The sequence below is a fragment of the Notechis scutatus genome, chromosome 5 (genome assembly GCF_049901735.1).
Source record: "Notechis scutatus isolate UNSWTSFEM ecotype Mainland chromosome 5, rNotScu1.2, whole genome shotgun sequence".
NCBI lineage: Eukaryota > Metazoa > Chordata > Lepidosauria > Squamata > Elapidae > Notechis > Notechis scutatus.
This window is the reverse complement of record NC_142013.1, coordinates 9,525,736-9,549,145: the sequence shown is the minus strand read 5'-3', so window position 1 is coordinate 9,549,145 and position 23,410 is coordinate 9,525,736. Positions and strand designations below refer to the sequence as shown.

General features: G+C 42.0%; 1 protein-coding gene across 1 annotated transcript in view; it reads left to right on the top strand.

Annotated features, from left to right (window-relative positions):
* The window catches only part of GRM5 (glutamate metabotropic receptor 5), a 243,615-nt gene that overhangs the window by 157,824 nt on the left and 62,381 nt on the right, over nucleotides 1–23,410 (top strand). The window contains exon 3 of the mRNA XM_087967519.1: nucleotides 8,610–8,845. Within this exon, the coding sequence (XP_087823645.1) occupies nucleotides 8,610–8,845 (236 nt within the window). The remainder of the gene's footprint in view (nucleotides 1–8,609; nucleotides 8,846–23,410) is intronic.

Sequence of the window (23,410 nt, the reverse complement as noted above, 5' to 3'; positions counted from 1 at the left end):
TGTGGGAGCTGTGTTGGTTACCGATTTGCTTCCAGGTGCAATTCAAGGTGCTGGTTGTTATCTTTAAAGCCCTTTGTCAGGATTCCGGCAGTTACCCCCATTTAAATCATGAGTCTCGAGCCAAACTTCCAAAACTTAAAAAGGATTTATTGAGAGTTAACATGCCGGCACTGCCTGGGTGTAGCCGACTCTGAGAAACATAATTCATTGTCACCCTTGACCCTAGTTTCCCCCCCCCCCGAGTGACGATACACTCATATTCTCCAATGGGACACATCCGTACCCAAGAGTCATCAATCATGCTCTCCAGTTAGAATTTTGCACAGCAGAAACTTCAGTCACCTAGTTACTATCTTTGAAACATTTATGGAATGCAGTTTCGGTTTTGCAAGCTGCCGCACTGCTCCCCTCTCCCTTTCTGTTGGCAACTCTACAAAGACCATAGAAATATTTTATGAGTTGACACCCTTTATGGCTTGGGATCAGGTTATCTGAGGGACCGTCTCTTGCTGGTCACATCTACATGACCCACCAGAGCAGGGAGGCAAGGAATGTTGTGGGTCCCATCCCCGAGGGAGATACACCTGGTGGGACCCAGAAGAAGGGCCTTCTTTGTGGTGGTACCCTCCCTCTGGAACATCATTCCCCCAGAGAGTAGAATGGCCCCCACTCTGACACTCTTCCGGAAGGCACTGAAGACCTGGTTCTTCCAGCGGGCCTGGGGAATCCAGAGCGGGATGGAGCCCATCAAATGACTCGTGTGGTGTGTTATTGCTGGGGTGGGGATGTGGGGAGATGTTTTATTATATTATGTTATTAATGTATTATATGATTCTCTCTTTTATTAGTTTTATTGTTTTTTATATTTAAAATATATATAAATGTGTATTTTTTATATTCTTGTCAGCTGCTTTGAGTCGCCATGTGTGAATAGATGGCAATATAAATTTCCAAATGAATAAATAAATGGTCACTTCAGAGGGAACTGGGATTTCAAATGTATCCCAGATATTCCATTCCATGTGTTCCATTAATACACTCATGATAGCAATAGCACTTAGATGTATATACTGCTTTACATCACCACAGTGCTCTACATCACTCTCTGATCACTTTTCAGCAAGGGTCTTCAAACTTGGCAAGTTTAAGACTTGTGGGCTTCAACGCCCAGAATTCCTGAGCTAACATGACTGGAGGAGGAATTCTGGGAGTTGAAGTCCACAAGTCTTAAAGCTATCAAGTCTGAAGACCCCCTGGTTTACAGTGTCAGCCTATTGCTCCCAAAAATCTGAGTCCTCATTTTACTGACTTTGGAAGGTTAGAAGTTTGAACCAACCTTCAGCCAGTCAGACTCGAACTCTAACTAGCATAGACTCTCCATTGACTAGATCCTTGGATATAGACATCAGCGATAAATCAGCTTAACTGGGGTTTAACCTGTGGTCCTGATTCTTTGCATCTACACGTATTGCAAATTGCATAGTTCATATTACCTATCAAAGTGGTAATATTTTCACAGTACCGAAAAATGATGATGATGTGAAATACAAATAAAAATATATAAAAAAGGAAGACCTTTATATGTGATGAAGAAGCAGTCCTCCATGTTTTTTTTTTTTTTTTATTGTGGAAGATGCTTGCAATTGGAACTTTTTGAGATTTTGAAACAAAGATCCAACGCTCTCTTTCTTTTTATGACCCCGTAATCCCTTGCATCACTCCCTTCGGGGTGAAGGCAGGATGGAGTCAGGGTGACTAAATGGAGATGAACATTTACTGGCCAGTTGCCCTTCCTGATGTCTGTGCAGAGTTCCCAGCAAATATTTACTCTTTGTAACCCAGATGGAGAAACATCTGCCACCGCCTAAGATCGAATTCACAGCCTCCTGATTGTGACACAAATGTCTCCACCTCTAGGCCACCGTGACACCCAAACAAGGATCCAAAACTAATAGCCTGAAAATATTGCTTTTTTCCCTTGTTACTGTTGGATTTGATATTGGCAGACTTTAATTATTGCACAGCTATTTTAATCATATAAACACAAATAGATGGTTGGAAGCAACCCACCCAGGACTTCGACATGGGGGAAAACTTTAATTATTTGCCTCCACTGTAACTCTAGGCTTCACCAGTTCAGTTGATGGGGAAAAAAGTTCTCAATATTACAATCATTAACACCATATGGATTCTTACAATATCACTGCCAGCAATTGTTATTAGGATTCTGTGGTTTACAATGTTAGTTCATTGTCATGATTTAATTCAATTCTGCTTAGTTGCCATCAGCATTCCATTAAATATCATACCTGTCTTATCAGTCAATCCCTTAATATTTTAATCTATCAGGATTTTAATAAGTAACGTCTTATCCAAAGGATCTATTGAAAATTCATATTCAGTTCCATTAGTGATTGTCTTCAATTTCCTTGTCTCTGCAGCTGACATTTTCCACAATTAGAGCAGAGTTGCAATGGATTTTTTTCTCATTCTTTTTTTCTTTTTCATTTTTAAAAATGCCTGAAATGTTAATTTTTCTCTTTATTGGCCTCCCCCCAAAAACCCACTTGAAGCTCTCTATTTATCCTCCATCATCTTTTTCTGATGGATAGTCATTTTCTCCTACAATATCCTAGAATGATATTTGTTTGTAGCCCAGGAGAGAATGGAAATGATTATATGTAAAATGATAAATAATAAAACTATCTTTTGCTATTGTTATGCTGGCAACGAGGGAGAAAAGTCAGTGGGAAAACAATTGATTTATTGCCACTTTAAATGATGAAACTCACTCCCAAGCATCAATTGGGGAATTTCTTGTCTTCATTTAAAAGAAAAAAGACGAATGCACAGGTCTACTCCTTTCGTTCATTTTCTGCCCAAAAACAGAATGGATAATTTGGTGAGTCCATTTATATTCTGTTCAAGTGCAATTTCGTGGCACACAAGTATTACCTATGAATGAGTGTGATGGCTTAGCAGTTAAAGACCCTGTGCTTGTCAGCTGGAAAGTTGGCAGCCCTGGTTCAAGACCCAAGTGCTGCATGATGGAGTGAGCACCTATAAGTTGCTCCAGCTCCTGCGTACCTAGATAAATAGGTACCATTTCGGTGGGAAGGTAATAGTGTTCCATACGCAGCAGTGATAGTCATGCAGTCCACATGACAAGTGTCTTCAGAAAATGCAGACTCCGAAATGGAGCTGAGCACTGCCCCCTAGGGTCAAGCATGACTGGTCAGGGGAAACCTTTACCTTTTAAACCCAATCTGGGAACCACCAGATATGCTAAATCTTAGTTGGACAAAGGAGATGGTGTTAGACTTCTGGAAGAAGTCCCACTTTACATTGAGGGGGGCTGTGTGGAGAGAATTTCCTCCCTTAAATTCCTGGGAGTCCACCTCAGTGAAGATCTCACCTGGAAAATCAACACAACCCAGGTGGCCAGAAAGACCCAACAGAGACTGTATTTCCTTAGGGTCTAGCGAAAGAATGAAGTGGAACAACGACTGATGACCTTCTTTTACCGGTCCACAATAGAAAGTGTCCTCACATACTGCATTACAGTGTGGCCTGCTGGCTTGACAGCTGGATAGAAATACATTACAGAGGGTGGTGAGCACAGCACAAAACATCGTGGGCTGTTCCCTGATACCACTAGATGACCTCGCTGGGGGCTTGCTGTCTTAGAAGAGTGAGGAAAATTCTCAGGAATGACTCACATCAGCACTTCTTCACTCTCCTACCATCGGATAGGAGATATCGAAGCATAGTCAGCTGTACCAACAGATTGAAGAACAGTTTCTACCCGTAGACTGTCAGACTCCTGAAAGGAAAATAACTTCATGTCAACATAGTAGGATAGACTTGCGGGGCCGGTGTGTTGTGCAACAAGGTCACATCGTGTAATAAGATTGGGACTGGGTTAGGGACTTCTGTCCTCACTGAGTTGTGTTGGGGGGGTGCACGAAGGGAGGCTCAGCCAGTCTCATTGTACACATGTTGTACTCTGACAATAAAGGTAATAATAATAATAATAATAATAATAATAATAATAATAATAATAATAATAATAATAATAATAATAATAATAATAATAGACAATAGAATTACTAACCTTAATTTTCCCATCCTAACTTTCCCAACACTTCTTGAGGTTGCCAGATTGGGGCTAGGTTGCATTACTAGAAGTGTTGACTCTACCCACATGGAGCCTTGTTGTATGGTTTTGACCAGTGCTTGTGTTGAAATGCTATTTTTTTGTACTACAGTGATCTCTGGAAGAATCAGCGTACACAACTGGAGCAAGCTGTAGTAATCATCCTCATCCTGGCCTTCACTCATCAACTTCATCTTCATCTTCATGGTCATCCTCATCTTCAGTTTCTTATTTACATTCTGTATAAGGTAGTCCTCCTTGATCCTATCTATGCCAGTCGTGCTGCTCTAAAATCACAATTTTCACCAGCTTGAGTCATGCTCTTGCCAAACTTTGTATAGGGATCAGTATAGATTTTACAAATAGGCTCAGCTTATAGTTAAAATATTCAGGTGGTGGTCATGTCCCCATGAAGCACATGAAGTCATGCCAACGTATTCCAATGTTCATAAAAAGGTTGAATCTTTTCATTCAGTTCTTTTGTTCAATAACAAAAACAAAAAATAGCTAGGATCCCAAACATTTTGTCTAAGCATGAAATGTTAGGAAACCCCCAGCTATGGTTACAGGTTCTCCACATTACAGGTAGTCCTTTAGTTCATTTAGTAACCATTCAAAGTGACAACAGCAGTGAAAAATGTTAACTTGTGACCGTTTTTCACAGGGATGACCTTTGCAGTATCCCCATGATCCTATGATCCAAATTCAAATGCCTGGCAACTGGTTCATATTTATGACGTTTGCAATATCCCATGGTCATGCGATCACCTTTTATGACCTTCTAACGAAGTCAATGGGGAAGCCAGATTCAACTATGGAAAGAAAAGTCATAGAATGGGGCAAAACTCACTTAACAAATGTCTCACTTAACAACAGAAGGTTTGGGCTCAATTGTGGTCATAGGTCAGGGACTACCTGTATACCAATGAAAAGAATTGTGATGTTGGTAGCGGCCAAAAGTGTCTTATGTTTCCTGTATTCATGGAATCCAAAGTTCTATCATCTCTCCAACCGCTGCCTCCAGGTAGTCTTTGGACCTGATCATTCCAAAGTGCTTTTTCAAGAGACAACTGGACTTTCTTGTTATTATTTGAAGATGTTTCACTTCTCATCCAAGAAGCGTCTTCAGCTCTGACTGGATGATGGGGAATGGAAGGATTTATGCTCTTTGGAGACAGCTGGTCATTTGCATCCTTTTGAGAGAGTCATTGAGGCCACTTGGAGGTTTATTTATGTCCTCAGAGTCACCTGAGTAGTTCAACACACCTATTTTGCTCCACACCCATTTGCACTACTCAGGTGACTCTGAGGACTCAGACAAACCTCCAAGTGTCCCCAAAGACCCTCCAAAAGGATGCAAATGACCAGCTGTTAGCAAGGAATATAAATCCTTCCATTCCTCACCATCCAGTCAGAGCTTGAGAAGTTTCTTGGATGAGAAGCGAAACGTCTTCGAAGAAAAACCAGAAAGTCCAGCTGCCTCTTGAAAAAGTACTTTTGAGACAACCATAACCTGAATGACTGAGAATCTCCATAGACATTTAGAGCTGATGTAGCTCATTTGTTTTTACTGCCCCAATAAACTGTCAGAGGTTTGGACAAATAGTTGCTCTTTTGCATTATTTTCATCATGCAGTAAACCTGTTGCTTTATTGGACAAAGTTGTCTTCCAGTAATTCCAGGATTTCTCACTGGTGGGTGAAGTAAATCCTCTTACTTCATTTTATCTGATTTGTGTGTGGCATCAGCCAGGAATTTCAATGAAGGTTCGGCTGTAGAAGTTTCAACTGAAGCTCACTAAAATTGAGCCGTACAGTAATTTATCCATAAAAAAGGATTGCGTAGTGCCAGTGAGGAGGTATATAAGAACAAATTGAAGGAGCAGCTGCTAAATCAGACATGGGAACCAATCTTCTTTCTTTCATGTTTACCTGCCTTTTTAGGACCCATACGCTTTTGTGACAATTTGAGAAAAGTCAGATTCAAGTGGTGAATAAGACCAAAGGGAGAGATATTTAAAAGGCATATTTTCTTCTTTTCCCCCCTTACATATTGTCTCTTCTCTTTCTTCTTTTCCCACTATTTCTCCCTCTATTAATATCTCTCTAGCTCTTTCTTTTTGTCTTCCTTTCCTTTCTTTTCCTTTCCTCTCCTCTCCTTTCCTTTCCCTCCCTCCCTCCCCTCCGCTTCCTTCCTTCCTTCCTTCCATCCCCCTCCTTCCCTCCCTCCCTCCCTCCCTCCCTTCCTCTCTCTCTGACATGGTCTACCTCTTGCTAATATTAATTCAAAGGCAATTTTTAACACAGAATGAAAAGAAGCAATAAAATACCCCAAAAGACGTTTAAATTCAATAAAGAAATAAGACAGTACTGATTCAGGTAAACCATACTTGAAGGTATAATTTCCAGTGCTTTAAGCGTGGCCTTCTTCCAGTGAAATAAAGAAAAACATCTTCAACCAGTAACTGAATGATGGCCAGATGGGCTGGACATTCTGAAAATTGTAATTTCTATACATCTAAAAGCTGTTAAGTCTAGAGAAGACTAATATGGACAAGGAAGAGTGTATACTTTTGGAGAGACAATTCCATAACTAAAATGCTCCACAAGTAAAAGGTAATTTCCATTTGCTGAATAATCTTGATGTTCAGACAGGTTATTATTACAGGAGGACACAGTCCTGAAGAGTAACTTGCAAAACAAGCAAAACATTTTAGTACAAAACCAAAACTTTGAATTTGACTCTAAAGTGAATCAATAACCAATGATTTTATGTTAAAAATAGGGGGCATGACTTCGAAGGAAGTATAATGTTGGTCATTCATCAAACTGCACTAGTTAAAATTCTAGTTCCTGTGGGCTACATTGGGCTGCCTGGGAAAAATTAGCCTGGAAATGAAATATCTGCAAGGAGAAAAAAAAAAAAAAAGCTTGCCAAGAACCCAACAATTCAACCTGAGCTACACGTATTCTCCACAACTACAAGTTTAAGTTTCCAAAGAGGTTTTCAAGAGCAGCTTAATCTGCAAATTTATAATATTCCACGACAAATTATCTGTCAGATTATTTCACAAATCTACAACCTCATAGATTGGTGAGATAGTCTAACAGATAATTTGTGAGCTATAGAAACATGAGTTTCATATTAGGAAAAAGAGAACCTAAGCCAAACCAAAAGACATATGTAATCATTCCTAAAACAGACTTTTTGTGAGAATACACCAGGGTACCATAGAAGAGCTGGTATTCAGCAGGTTCTGACCAGTTCTGGAGAACCAGTAGCAGAAATTTTGAGTAGAAAGGAGAACCAGCAAATCCCACCGCTGACTGGCCCCGCCCTCATCTATTCTCTGCCTCCCGAGTCCCAGCTGATCGGCTGGGTTTTCTTTTGTTGCCCTGCAAAGGAGAACAGAGCTGGAAAACAGGTTAGTGGGATGGGGAGGAAATGGGGATTTTGCAGTATCCTTCCCCTGCCATGCCTACCAAGCCACGGCCACAGAACCAGTAGTAAAAAAAATTGAATTCCACCACTGTACCATAGACATCTCAAAATGGCTTCATTCAATTCCATGGCAAAGGTTCAGCATTTCATTAAATGGTATAATGGGCCCAGATTCCAACAATAATAATAATAATAATAATAATAATAATAATAATAATAATAATAATAATAATAATAATAATAATAATAATAATAATAATAATAATAACAACAACAACAACAACAACAACAACAACAACAACACTAACCAGATCAAAATTTCAAACAAACCCCATAATCATGTAGGCAATTACACAAAAATGTTGAGTGACCCTAGAATTAAACTTTGCAAAATATTAAATTGTATAATCATAATGCTCAATCCTATGAGAAATCATAATCAGCATTCTGAGAACCATCCAGAACTAATAAATTAATGAATCCAATCTTATGAATTAGCCCCGGTGCCTTACAAGAATACTCTTTTAGCCTTCATTTCAGATCATTAATTGAATTCATTCTAGGTTTGTTGCCTTAGTTGTAGAATAATTGCTGAGAAGAATGAGACCTCAGCAGGTATGCATGGCTGACACAGGTTCCAAACAATTTTAGATAGGTCCACATTTTCAGTCTGATGCTTTCCACCTGATACCTCTGGTTGATCTAATTTGGCTGGTGACTCTTCCTTTGAATTGCAATATGAGCTGCTATCCAAGATAAGATGCCAAAACTCAGCTCACTTCCAATGTGGACATAAACAACTTAAACCTGAAGGAACCGTAAGTGTTGCATGCACTTAGGGTTGCATGCACAGAAGGTGTCTTCTGTGCCTTCTCTGTCTTCTCCGCAGCCCTTGTTAACTTCAGATCCCCTGGTTATTGCCAAGAACATATTCCAACAATTCCCTTTCATGTTTCAAAGGAGCCTTCTTTAACACAAAAACATTTCCCCCCTTTTTTTTAAATCTCTGCAGTGATGGCTGGGCTGACAGGTATGATGTGACAGATGGCTACCAGCGTGAAGCTGCTGGTGGAATAACAATCAAACTCCAGTCTCCTGGTGTGAAATGGTTTGATGATTATTACCTGAAGCTTCAGCCAGAAACCAACCAGCGAAATCCATGGTTTCAGGAATTTTGGCAGCACCGGTTCCAGTGCCGACTGAAGGGGTCCCCTCAAGAGAACCCCAAATTCAACAAGACCTGCACCAGTAAGTTTTCTGACTCTTACAGCTTTATGTAATTGAAAGCCAAGCGTTGTCCAATTGTTGTCCAAATGGTTCATGATATCCAGGTCTAGTTTATTATTTCCAATTTATATTAGAAAAAGATGTCATCTTGCAGCATTCAATCTGAGTCCGTCATCAGGACCAGAGCTTTAGTCTTCCAAGCTTTTGGACTTGTGCTGGAGCCAGAGGTGGGCTGCTGATGGTTTGGACCGGTTCGCCCATACTGGTAGTTGAGACCATCCTATCTCATCCTATATATCTCACTCTCTGGCTCGCTCGCCCTGCCTACCCAGCCCAGCTGATTTCTGCACCTCATCTGCTCTACTGAGCGCAGCTGCCCGAGAAGGTGTGCTGGAAGCCACGTTCATGAAATTGCTTTTTGTTTGAAGCTGCATTCAAGCCACGCACTCTCACATTTTTGGTTCTGCGCTAGGCCAACTGGTTATTAAATTATGTGAAGCCCACCTCTGGCTGCATCCCATCCTCAGGGAACTGGGCTGTTCTGTGTGTAGTATTTATGTGATATGATGACCTGCAGCATGCCACAAAGGCAATACAGTGAGATAATCAGTAGGAATCCCTATATTAGCTCCCACTTTGCCCCCAATGTCCTGGTTACCTTCTGGCTGGAGAAAAACTCTCCCAGGAACAGCCTTTGGCTGCAGAGAATCAAGTCCAAAACATGGTCAACAAAAAGTGTAACTATAAGTCCAATCAAGGCAAAATAAGGCAATTAGTCCGACAGGGCAGGAGCAAGAATTCCCAGATCTGAAGGCATGGCAATAACTCAACATAGTTGGGAAGACACCAGGAACACAGATGAGCGAAGTCAACACAAGATAAATTCACATTTGCTCCCAGAAGCTGCAACACACAGCATGCATTTCTTTTAAACTCTCATCCGCAGGTGTGGCTAATGAAGGGAATCAGGGCCCTTTCCTCCCCCATAAGCCATGCAACCCACATTGTTCTCTTTTCCATTCCTTCCTGCATGTCCTAGGATGAAGAGGGGGTGGGCCTGGGTCTTCCTCTGAACTCCCTCTCCCTTGTTCTTCCTCTTCCCTGCTCTGCCCAGCTGGACTTTGTCCTTCCCCAGTCTTCTTTTGTTGCCCTGCACAGGAGAACGGAGCTGGAAAGTAGGTTAGTGGGATGGGGAGGGAATGGGGATTTTGCAGTATCCTTCCCTTGGAGTGGAGTGAGAATGGAGATTTTACAGTATCATTCCCCTGCCATGCCCACCAAGGTACGCCCATCAAGCCACACCCACCAAGCCATGCCCACCAAGCCACGCCCACAGAACCAGTAGTAAAAAAGTTTGAATCCTACCTCTGGTTCATTTCCTAAGCCAAATCAAGGTGTGCTCATGGAAAATACACAAAATCTGTAGAATTGTACTTGTTTTTAAACCTACATATTCTGTAGTTACCTAGAGCATTTGTGATAAATGCAGTGTCAGATTATATTGCATTACTGGACAACCTGTGACCCACTGGATTTTCCTTTCAGAGATATTTCTTTACCTAAACAGAAAAATAGAATGAACACTTTATTAAAGAAGAAAGATGTGTAGCAAAAGAAATATAGATGTTTCTCATTTAACAAAGGACATCTTTGATGACAGTATTTGTGGTTGATGTGCCATTTTTTTAGGAATACTATATTGTTTTCATTTCTTTTTTCCTTGGCTTAAAGCAACATACAGCTAACTATGCTGGGATATCAGTTTCTCCAGAAAAATCAGCACATTTTCCGTGGGTTGTGCTTTATGTATAGTGAGAACAAATATTGTTTTACTGTATTTTAAATTGTTTGTTTTAAGCCACCCAGAATCACTTGATTGAATTCAGTGGCAATAAAAATTGAATAGATGGATGGAATGGATGGAATGGATGGAATGGAATGGAATGGATGGAATGGATGAATGAATGGAATGGATAAATGAATGGAATGGATGAATGAATGAATGAATGAATGTGTCTGCTGAAGAGGAACAACTTCATTTTCTGATAAATTGAGCGTAATTCTTGGAATTGTGACAATATAATTTTTTTAACACACCGACGTTTGAATCTCACACAATGAGATTCTTATGGAGTTCTTCTCATATGTGTGCTATTGAAAAGTCTTGGAAGATTCAAGTTCCTCATTAAAATAATGGGAGATCCTATCTTCAATTCCGGGTCATGTGGTGACAATCCAGAAAATTCAATTCAATCAAGGAAGCGTGTTGGAAAATGAGTAATGTTAGCCCCTCCACATCATTTCATTGATGGAAAAGTAGTCAAGAAAAAACAGGGTTTTTTAAATTTAAATTGTACACATAATTTCATTTTTAATATGGGTATTAATACCATAACTGGCAAGATTTTGACCAGATTCTCAGGTTGCCATTCAGTTGCTAACTATTGTTTCATTCCTTCTTCATTGTTTTTTTCAATAAACATTTTATATTTGGATCATAAATAACTTCTTTAGAAATATATTTATGCATGGACAACCCGGTATAAAATGGACGTCTTGAGGCAATGTCAAAGCATCAACCATTGTGTTTCACAATTCCTAACAGAATTATGGAGTCATAAAATTCAGTACCGATGGAAGGATTTTAAAAATGCCATAAATCTCGTGTGTTTGTCTTATCTTGTAAGATTTCAAGAGAGAATGCTTGAGGTTTCCAGCATCCCCCTCTTAGATGAGAGCATTTGGAGAATTGCAAGATTTTGGTAGAGATAGTTTTAAGTAAGGAGGCAGGGAGGCAGGTGGAACAGGGAAGAAAGGAAGAGGAGAGGACAGGTGAAAGAAGAAAAGGAGAGGAGAAGGAGGGAAGGGAAGGAAGGAAGGAAGGAAGGAAGGAAGGAAGGAAGGAAGGAAGGAAGGAAGGAAGGAAGGAAGGAAGGAAGGAAGGAAGGAAGGAAGGAAGGAAGAAGAAGAGGGCAGGAGAAAAAGGAAGGAGAGGAGAGGAGATAGGAGGAGAAGAGAGGAGGAGAGGAGAGGAGAGGAAAGAAGGAAAGGAAAGGAAAGGAAAGGAAAGGAAAGGAAAGGAAAGGAAAGGAAAGGAAAGGAAAGGAAAGGAAAGGAAAGGAGATAGACTTAATGTTTGGCATACTTAAGAGTATTGACCCTTTGAAATAATTAAATTAGAAGCAGGATATCCATATAGCACAAGGGGCAAACTTTGATCAAATCCTAAGCCATTAATTCTTTAATCTATGTTTCGTTCCTTGTTATTCAATTGGCATAGGCTGACTAGAAAAAAATACACAGAAGTGAAGTCCCAATAAACCTCGCCCAGTTTTTATCAGGTAATTTTGGTGAACTCCCTTAATCCAAGATTTGTCTACAGAGAACATAATCAACAAGGAACTAGCCAAGTAAGACAGCTCAAACCCTAACAGATCGAGATTTCTCCCACCTTTGAAAGGAATCTAAAAGAATGCTATTTATCCTCCAACAGGCTGATTATTATGATTATACATGCCAGAGTTGCTGGAGCGACTCCAATTGCGGTTAAATGACTAGTGTAATTAATTGCACAGTGCATGCACACTTAATTTTGAGGATGAATACTTTGCGAAAGTTTTGCATATTGCAACATCATCTGCTGCTCAGTGTTTCACTTAATTTCAATTAAGATGCATTTTGTGGGCCATCCTTTTTCAAAGCTATTGTGCTTATTATTATTAATTAGAAAGAGACACTAGTTGAGTAAGATAGTGCATCTGTTTCCTTTGCATCCCTGTCTTGTTGGTGCTTTTTACTACTATGTAAGTATTTATGTCTTTATGTGTGTATATATATATATATATATATATATATATATATATATATATATATATGTATGTATATATGTATGTATATATATATATATATTCTTAAGTTTTCGCGGGTGTTTATATGTAGGGTATTCAGCTTTGTTCGGGTATTTTCCCACGTCATTATAGTTGTGCTTTTAAAGTTGTAGCAACGTTTCGGCAGAATCTCATCTGCCATCATCAGGCTTCTGTATAGCGTTTGTCTGTGAGTCAGACTTTCACAGCCATTTCTGTTTTAAATTTGGTGCTAGCCTACTGCTGTGCCAGAATGGTTTTTTCTTCATCCTGATTGGTTGGAAGTTGGGTCTGTGTTTATTGGTCTTGGAGTTTGCTGTGTTCTGCTTGATTGGTGTTTCTAATATCTTCTGTCTGTTTTGTAGCTTTTTTTGTCTTGATTGGCTGGCAATATTGTGTTTCCTGTATTGGAGGCTTTTAGTGTGGCTTGGCTCTGAGTAAATGGATGGCTATCATTTATTAGGAAGCTAGGTTTCATCTGGGTGCCTGGTTGGGGTGTGTTTGAGCTGGAGGTATCGGGGGGGGGTCTGTTTGTGCCCAGATGTTTGCCTGGCTTGTGGTGTGAAGATTTTTTTGTTTGTGAGTGCAGGCTTCCAAATAATTGACAGTCTGGTGGAGTCATCTCTTCTATTCATGCTTTCAGGTCTTTTTTCAATCTCTATGGCTTCTCTGATAATCTGATAATTCTGTAGCTAGGGTTTTCTATAGTGGCTAGGGTTTTGGTGCCATTGAAGTTGATGCTATGACCTATTGCTTTCATGTGTTGGACTAGTGAAGAAGTGTGTTCCAGCTTTTTTACTGCATTTTTGTGTTCATCCAGGTGGGTACTTATTCTTCTATTGGTCTGTCCAATGTATGTAGTAGGGCATGAGGCACAGGAACTTCATATATGCCTTGGTTTTCCAGGTCAATTTTATCTTTGGGGTTTCTTAGGATGGCTGCTGTTTTTCTGTCTGTTTTGAAGGCAGTCTTGATGTGATGCCTGTGTAGTATCTTACTGATTTTGTCTGTAGTACCTCTTATGTAGGGCAGGACAGCTGTTCCATAGGTCTGTTCAGCTGTTCTTCTAGGTCTCCATTATGTCTCAGTGTGTTTTTTCCAAAAGCAATTGGACTTTCTTGGGGTAATTTTTCCCCCCTTGAATGAGAAGCAAATGAAAACATTTTGCTTCTTATCCAAGAAGCTTCTTCAGTTCTGAAGTTCAGTCCCGTTCAGAATTGAAGAAGCTTCTTGGATGAGAAGTGAAATGTTTTCAGGGGTGAGAAAAAACAAGGAAGTTCAATTGCCTTTTTGGGGAAAAAAAACACTTTAAGGACAGCCCTGGACTGCTGGATGGTTGAGAATCTCCATAGACCTCTGAGAAAAAGTTTGGTCTTTAAGGCCTTAAAAACCTGGCTGGATTTCTGATCTTCAGCAATAGGCATTCTTTAAGTTATTTAGCCAAGGAATAAAAAGATGTTTTGTGGCATGGAATGCAGGAATAGGATCAAATGTCACCACCATAAGGGGATTTCATATGCTACTCTTCTTGCCTCTTACAATTTCCTCTACTTCCACTCTCATCCATGAAGGAGGAACAATTATACAATAATAGATGGTTAGCAGAGGGGTTTGAAAATTGGTGTAATGTTTGAGCTAACCTGTTGACTGTTTCCCCTTCTCTATTTTTCTACATATATATTATAATAGACTTTTTCATCTGGAATACTTCTTTATTTAATACAGTATATTTGTCAAATAAGAATGGGAAAGCTTATAATTATCTATAGGCCTGTCATGTAAAGGGAGGAGAAGCTACCAGGTTATTATAAAAAAAAAAATATTTCAGCAACCAGCCAGGGTGGATTCTTTATATTCAATTTAGATGTTTTTGACATTTGGTGGGTGGGTGTGTCTTTTTTCCCTTTCTTTTGTACACACACACACAAACATTTTTCCTTCTATTGTTACTGTTCAATGTTAGTTACCACACACAAAACAATCCAAAGCACACAGAGCAGTTCCTTTAATATTCACAACATTCATAACTTCTGGAGGCAAGTTGTTCCACTGTTCCATTGTTCTCACTGTCAGGAAATTTCTCCTTAGTTCTAAGTTGTTTCTCTCCTTGATTACTTTCCACCCATTGTTTCTTGTCCTGCCCTCAGGTGCTTTGGAGAATAGCTTGACTCCTTCTTCTCTGTGGCAACCCCTGAGATATTGGAAGTCCTTCTTTTCATCAAACTAGACATACCCAATTCCTGCAACCGTTCTTTATATGTTTTAGCTTCCAGTCCCCTAATCATCTTGGTTGCTGAGGATGAGCTCCAGCATGAGTCCAAAAGTTCAGAAGACAAAACCTCTGGACCTCTGGTGACCACATCACAAAATCTCCAGAACCTGTAAAGCCTACAAACTTGAAATCTGGCACGTATGTTCCTCTTGGCTTCTAGGTGCTCACTAAGAAAGGGTTTTTTGAAATGACCATCAGAGCATTCATATTTTGTATATTATTATTAACACGCTCTGATGCTAAGGGGTTCTAGTCCCCCTCTCCACCTAAAAAGAAATCTGTTCCGAATGCAAAACACAAGCAGAGGAGAGGATTTTCAGTTTCAGTTTCACCGCTCCAAGCAGCTTTTGTACAGAACAGTTGAGCTAAGCCATGCCCAGGCTCCTTGCTGTCTCCCCTTCTTGCTCACACCTTCAGGGGACAACTCAACTTCTTGTTTTTGTAAACGATAAAAAGGAAAAACCTGGTGGGACAAGTGCATTGCACAACATAGGAGATCAAATCCAACAGGACAAGATTCAGTGGTCCATCTGAATTTGAAAGACAAAGCTCCCTCCTTTGAAGACAGCAAAGTCCACATTTTGGATAGAGAGGAAAGAAGGGTCAAAAAAAAAGAAAGAAGGGTCAAAAAAGTCCATTTATATTAACATTGAGCAGCCCTCTCTTAACAGAGGGAGACAGATAACACACCACCCACCTCCAGTCTACAACACAGCAATTCCAAGAAGGTTCCACAACCAATTGCCCTCTGATTCAGGTGGCCCTGAGGGCAAGAGAGGGCTAACCAACCAGATGACTGCAAAGAAATACAATCCTTCCATCCCATACCCCAATCCAAGCAGAACCCATCCATCCTTCCCCTCACCATCCAATCTCAACTGTCAGTACCTATCCTTCCATCCCGCTGTGATCCCAACAGATGAAGTTTCATGGATGAGAAATGAAACATTTGGTTCTTCATCCTCAAGGAAAAACAAAGCCCCAATGCCTTTTGAAAAAGCCCCTTTGAGACAACTATGACCTATAACAACTATGAGCCGCAGTGGCACAGTGGTTAGAGTGCTGTACTGCAGGCTACTTCTGCTGCCTGCCGGCTGCCTGCAATTTGGCAGTTCGTATCTCACCAGGCTCAAAGTTGACTCAGCCTTCCATCAGCAGTGGGCGTTCTGACCCAGGCTTCATCAAATTAATCACAAACTTGTTTTAAAAGCAAATCCTATTTTATTGCAACGCTGGGAATTGTTTTCATTCCCAGCCGGAACTAATCTTAAACAGTCCCCCAAGATAAGCACACACTTTTCAGTTCTGTGGAATGCTGCCAAACACAGAAGTATCAAATGAACTATTAAAAGAAACCAACCGAAGTACAAGAAAAAAACCAACCAAAGTACACAGAGCTTCCAGGAGGACTCGGAACTGATTGAACTACTTTGCTTCCTGCAAAGGTTCCATCATTCAGGTCTGACTTTTATCCCTTATGGGAGGGGCCATCACCTCCCAGCCTTACTCCTGAGTCGCCCCTTTTGTTTCAGCTGCTCTCGCCTTCTAGCAGCTCTGCGCACATGCGCACTGGGAACAGGCTCCCCTGGGTCCTCTGCTTCACTGCTGCCAAACTCCAAAGGCTCCGAAGGCAGCACCCCACTCTCAGAGGGTCCTAGCCCCATCCCTGCATCAGACACAGGACCCTTGTCTGAGTCCTCTTCAGACTCCCTGATTGGTTCCCTTTCTTCCTCACTGTCCAATTCCACTGCTGGCTGCTGGCAAACCGCAACAACTAGGATCCTACCTGTTCCGCTACCGGTTAAGTGATCGCGCATGCGTACACAGCTTTCCCCACACCAGCTGAGGCCTGCAGCGCCAATCACCTGAGAACCTAAAGAAGAGATGTTTCTGCACAGGGGCAGGTGGGAGGGCCAATCCTGCACTTTTCTCTTCTTTCTTGTTTCAGCTGATCTTCGGATGGGTTTTTTTTTAACTACCAGTTCAGTCCAACCGGTCCAAACCGGTAACCTACCACCCACTGCCTTCCATCCTTCCAAGGTGGGTAAGATAAGGAATCAAATTGTTGGGGGCAAGAGGCTGATTCTGTAAACCACTTAGAGAGGGCTGTAAACCACTGTAAAGTGGTATATAAGTCTAACTGCTATTGCTGTGACCTGGATGACTGAGAATCTCCACCAACTGCTGGGAAGAGGTATCCCTAACTTGGTGATTCTGTATTTTTTTAAAAAAAAAAAATTGCTGAGTGATGGACAGGAAATAGGATCCTTGCTGCATTTCATCCCACCACTTCAGCTCCAGAAAGAGTACAGTGGTCTGAAACATTGCAATATTTGGAAAGCTTCTACAGAAATGGAAATAATCCCCGATTTAAATTGCCAGATTTTACACCGATGCCATGGCGACTGCTTTCTGCTCAAGCTGGTTTCTCATTTACAGAGCAACCGCAAATACACACACAGCCATCGACAATGAGTGAGTCTGAAAAAAAGCATGCAGCAAAGCCATTCTCTGCCGTCTTTCACAAAATGCACCCATAATGGGCCTCCTTCCTCCCCTACCCACACCTCTTCTGTTCTTTTCTTCAAAAGCTGGTCAGGTGAACAATGTGCCCTTCTGCAAACAGCCCTGAACAGAACAAAGGCTCTGTGTGCTGCAGAAATTTTGCCTTTCCCCAGAATAAAAGAGCGAGGCAGATCCCGTGTGAATTTACCCAAACTGAGAGCAAACATTCAAACAATAGTTTCAGTGCCTCCCTTGTCATGCACCTCGCTGTTTCCAGTTTCCTCAAATGACACTCTCTCTCTCTCTCTCTCTCTCTCTCTCTCTCTCTCTCTCTCTCTCTCTCTCTCTCTCTCTCTTCTTGGGACTGTACAGTGGCAGAGTCCTTAACTGCCTAAGCGGATGATGCCTTGTAAACTTGTGAAAAAGGCTGTGTTGAATTACAGGATTCATATAGAATTACCTTTTGTGAGATCTGATGATGACTTCAAATGGGATGGTTTTCAAAAAAAAAAGATACTGTATGTTATCTTTGTTAGCCGTAAAAGGAAACCAGGATGCCAAAGAACGTCAAAGCTGGCACCAGCCAGAGCATAGAACAATTCAAAGAAGTAGGGTAAGATTGGAAGATAATAGGATAATAGTTGGAAGGGACCTTGGAGGTCTTCTAGTCCAACTCACTGTACAAGCAGGAGACCCTATACCAGGGATGTCAAATTCGTGGCCCACAGGCCAGATGTGTCATGCGCTGGTGTTGTGGTTAGCTGGCAGCAGGTGCAGACGGCTGAGGAGAGCGAGGACTCAGATGAGGGGGCAGGACCATTAGGGAGTGGACTTCTGCCTTCAGAGATTGTGAGGGCTGGCAGCAGCGATGAGGAGGCTCCCGAGGGTTGCTCGCAGGAAAGAGCAGCTGCAGCAGCATGGGCGACTCAGGAATATGGCTGGTAATGGCCCCTCCTTCAAGAAGATAAAAGCCAGCTGTGAAACTAACCTTCTTTGCAGAAGGCAAAGACGTTTTGGAACTACAGCCTCATGGACATTCCAGTATCCTGAGTTTGTATTTGAAGATTCTTATTTTGCAAATTATTTCTTGTCTGTTATCTTTTGGCAAGTCTCGCACAGTTTATCAAGGCTTGTGCTTATCACAGCTAATTATTTTGTAAAAGCATTACAAGGTTTCTGTTCTTTTTGAATTGTATTTGATTTGTCGGAAAAGGACATGAGTCAGAACAGTTGGCCATGCCCACCCCCAGTTTAGCAAAGGGGGGGGGAAGTCACAATACATCACGTGATGACAACATGATGCCACAAGTTTGACATCCCTGCCCTATACCATTCCAGACAAGTGACTGTCCTGTCTCTTCTTGAAAATCTCCAGTGATGGAGCACCCACAACTTCTGGTGGCAAGCTGTTCTCACTGTTAAGAAGTTTCTTCTTAGTTCTAGGTTGCTTCTCTCCTTGATTAGTTCAAGCTTGACTCCCTCTTCTTTGGGGCAGCCCTTCAAATATTGGAACACTGCTATCATGTTACTCCTGGGCCTTGTTTTCACTAGACTAGATAAACCCAATTCCTGAGAGACCTTTCCCATAGAATCACCAAAAGTCAGACACAACTGAACGGGTATATTTATGGAGAACAGGGCTATCAAGAGTTATTAGTATTGAAGACTCAATCTGGGCTGGCCAAGATCATCTGCAGAAGGACACTAGTGGGATAATCATCTCAAAAGCGGTGAGGAAGCTGTCAGGAGATCACAAAGTTTGGTCCTTAATGACTGCACTGCTTAATTATGAATTATCTGGTCCCTATTGTGGTCATAAGTTAAGGACTACATGTAAAATGTGGGAGTTCCTAAAACAGTCAAGACACCTGAAGATCCCAAACTCTGGAAGGCAAATAGTTCAGAAGGCAACATCATCACCCTTATTCAAGTTGATGGGTTATATATGTCAAATCTGGTCATTCATCCATTGCCAGTTCTTGAATGAACACATGAAGTGGACCTATCTATACCAATTCAAAGTCAAAGTTTAGCAGTCTTTGTGCTGACCCACTCACGCACCCACAGTGTGAGAAACAAGAAAGTATCTCAAAGGTGCTTTCTTTCAAAAGGCTAAAACAGATTAACAGAGTTGGAAGGGACCTTGTAGGTCATCTAGTCCAACCCCCGCCAAAGCAGGAGACCCTACACCAGTGGTCCCCAACCTTTTTTGTACCAGGGACCAGTTTCAAGCAGAAACACTTTTTCAAGGACCGGGGGGGGGAGTCCGAGTTTGGTGGTTTGCTTGCAGACGTTTCATTACCTGACTAGGTAACATCTGATGTTGTTACCTAGTCAGGTAATAAAACGTCTGCCAGCAAACCACCAAGTTCAGGGAGCGCCAATGCCTCCTCATTGCAACCCTGAGCGACAGATATTCTCTTCTATTGGGACATTTAAAACGGAGGGTTTCAGCTGCAGATTCAGGAACTGCGCCGGGCTGAGGAGCGCCTTCAAAACTGAGCGCTGGGTGGCGGCGGCCCACGGCTCTCGGCCCTGTCTTCCTCAGCCCCATCCCTCAGGTGTCTCCCTCCCTCCCTCAGGTGTCTGCCTTGTTCCTCTCTCAGTCGCTCTCTCGCTCCTCCACCAGCCCAGGAAGAAACTGCTTCAAAGAAGCCGGCAGGGTGGCTTTTCCTGTCGCCGCAGCTCCTCCGAAGTGCCCGTTCACCCCCACCCCGCCGCCCACGCGCGGTTCAATCCAGTGCTCCGTTCTGCCTGCCTGCCTGCCTGCCTTCGTTTCTGGTTGTTTGGGAGCAGCTTCGGCTGATAAAAAGAGGCGAATAGTTATTATTCTCAGCCGAAGCTGCTCCCAAACAACCAGAAATGAAGGCAGGCAGGCAGGCAGGCAGAATGGAGCACTGGATTGAACCACGGGCGGCTGGGTGGGGGTGAACGGGCGCTTTGGAGGAGCTGCGCCGACAGGAAGCCACCCTGCCGGCTTCTTTGAAGCAGTTTCTTCCTGGGCTGGTGGAGGAGCGAGAGAACGACTGAGAGAGGAACGAGGTGGGAGGAAATCGAAGCCGCTGAGCCAGAGAGCAGGACAGGCTTTGGCTGCTTCCTCCCTCCCCTTCTTTCATTTGTGTCCTTGATCCCTGATCCCAGCAGCATTCACCGAAGGCGAAGAAAGCCACCATTTTTTTTATTTTATTTTCTTTGCGGCCCGGTACAAAGTGATCCACGGACCGGTACCGGTCCACGGCCCGGTGGTTGGGGACCCCTGCCCTACACCATTTCTAACAGATGGCAGTCCAGTCTCTTCTTGAAAGCTTCCAGTGATGAAGCTCCCATGTTTTCTGAAGGCAACTTCTGTTCCATGGGTTGTTTGTTCTTACTTGCAGAAAATTTCTACCTATTTCTAGGTTGAATCTCTCCTTGATCAGTTCCCATCCATTATTCCTTGTCTGGCCTTTTGGTGCTTTGGAAAATAGCTCGACTCGTTCATCTCTGTGGCAGCCCCTCAAATATTGGCACACTGCTATCATGTCTCCCCTAGTCCTTCTTTTCACTAGACTAGCCATGCCCAGTTCCCGTAATCATTCTTCATATGTTTTAGCCTCCAGTCCCCTAATCATCCTGGTTGCTCTTCTCTGCACTCTTTCTAGAGTCTCAATATCTTTTTTATAGTGTGGTGACCAAAAGGCAACTGGACTTTGTTTTTTCCTAGAAGATGTTTCGCTTCTCATCCAAGAAACTTCTTCATGTTTTGGCTCACTCATGTTAGAAAATATGACTTCACAGAAAGAGTAGCAGAAGCTCAAAACCAAACTTCCAGCGGAGAATCATCAGTAACTGAATTTAATATGCTTGGGATAAACACAGACCCATCATCTGACAAAAAAATTAAAAATAAATAAAATATAAAAATAATAATTAAAAAATAAAATTAAAAAATAAGAAAATAAAAAACATAAACAAATTTAAGGGGCAGACTTGATGGATAACTTATTTTCTATGCTTCTTTAAGTCCATCTAATGCCTTATTTGGTTTCACCAAATGGCCCTGACTGCTAGCATTTAAGATTTGTGGCCCCTACTTCCAGGATCAGCAAACAAACGTTAAGATTAGTAACTACTGAATGCTTGATTCTTTCATTTCCCCTTTTAAAAGCATCTAAATGGGGAATTATCACTCCATCTGTTGGCAGCAAATTCACACTTCTGGGTTGTATGAAAGAATTGTTTAAAAGTAATTAATTTATTTTGTCAATTCATTTGTTTGCATGCAAAACAGTCCATGTGGGTTTCCATAAGTTTTTATCAATCAAATCAAAGACAGAAAATAGATTAAAACTCCCAATGACATAGTCCATCATCAACCAAGGCCAGGTAGTCCTGGATTAATGACCACAATAGGACCAGAATTTCCAATGCTAAGCAAGGTGGTTGTTAAGTGAGCCATGCCCGATTTTATGACTTCTTTGCCACTAAGCGAATCAATGCTATTAAGTGAATCCAGCTTTTCCCATTGACTTTGCTTATTGGAAGCCAACTGGGAAAGTCACGAAGGATCACATGACATAAATACTTACTGGTTGCCAAGTGGCCAAATGATGTTCATGTGACCATGGGAATGCTGTGATGGTCATAAATGTGAGGACCAGTCCTAAATTTCATTGCCTTTCTAAGTTCAAATGGTCACTAAACAAATGGTTGTAAATTGAGGACAACCAATACTATCCCGAAGAACTCAGCTGTCACCAACTTCGGGAAAGTGAGTAGTTGCTAACCTGGCCTTCCATGTGGTCCTCATCTTATAACCATTTGTTTATCAGCCATTCAAAGTTACAATAGTGCTGAAAAAAAGTGACTTACAACCCATCACACTTACAACCATCGCAGCATCCGCATGGCCACATGATCAAAATTTGGGTACTGGGCAACCGGCAAGGAAACAAACACATTAATCCCAGCATTGTCTCCATCTGTCTGCTGTGCTAAATAGCCAGCTTCTGGTATAGCCCATCAAAGAGGGGTGAGGCTGCTTCCTCATGAGTTATCAGGCTGACCTTCGCTGTTCCTGCCTTTTCTCTGACCTACATGTTCTTGGATCAGGTGCAGAAGGCAGTTCCTCTGTCTCATCGTTGACTGGCTGCAGCTGCATGATTTCCCCACCTGAAGCCTCAGAGTGCCATGCTGTAGCTGTGCCAAATCCCTCTCAGATGGCTGCTTGGGGGCATTGTCCAACTCCGTGGAGGGATTCAATTTTTTTTACTACCGGTTCTGAGGGCGTGGCTTGGTGGGCGTAGCATGGCTTGGTGGGCGTGGCAGGGGAAGGATACTGTAAAATCCCCATTCCCTCCCCACTCCTGGGGGAAGGTTACTGCAAAATCCACATTCCCTCCCCACCCCACTAACCTGCTTTCCAGCTCCGTTCTCCTGTGCAGGGCAACCAAACAAGATCCAACCAATCAGCCGGGACTCAGGAGGCAGAGAATAGATGGGGGCGGGGCCAGTCAGAGGTGGTATTTGCCGGTATTCCGAACTACTCAGAATTTCTGCTACCAGTTCTCCAGAACTGGTTAGAACCGGCTGAATATCACCTCTGGTCCAACTCCAATCCAGATGTGCCTGGAACTGGTTCATCCTCCTCTGAGCTGACATCTGGAGCGGTAATCTGGAGAAGCACGGGGGGGGAGTCATCGTACACTTGAATTTCCTGATATTTCAGCTGTTCAGACTCTACTGTCAATCATGATTTCTCGAATAAATCAATATTAGCCATATTCATATAATGATGAAACAACAGCTGGGTTCATATTCATTAAATTGAATTAAAATTCAATTGAATGAAAATCAAGCAAATCACCTTACCTTATCCTACTCAAAGCTTAGCTTCAACAGATGTAGAGTGAATCTTTCCCATTTCAAAAAAAAACAAACTCGTTTTGTCTGTCTCTATTGTCT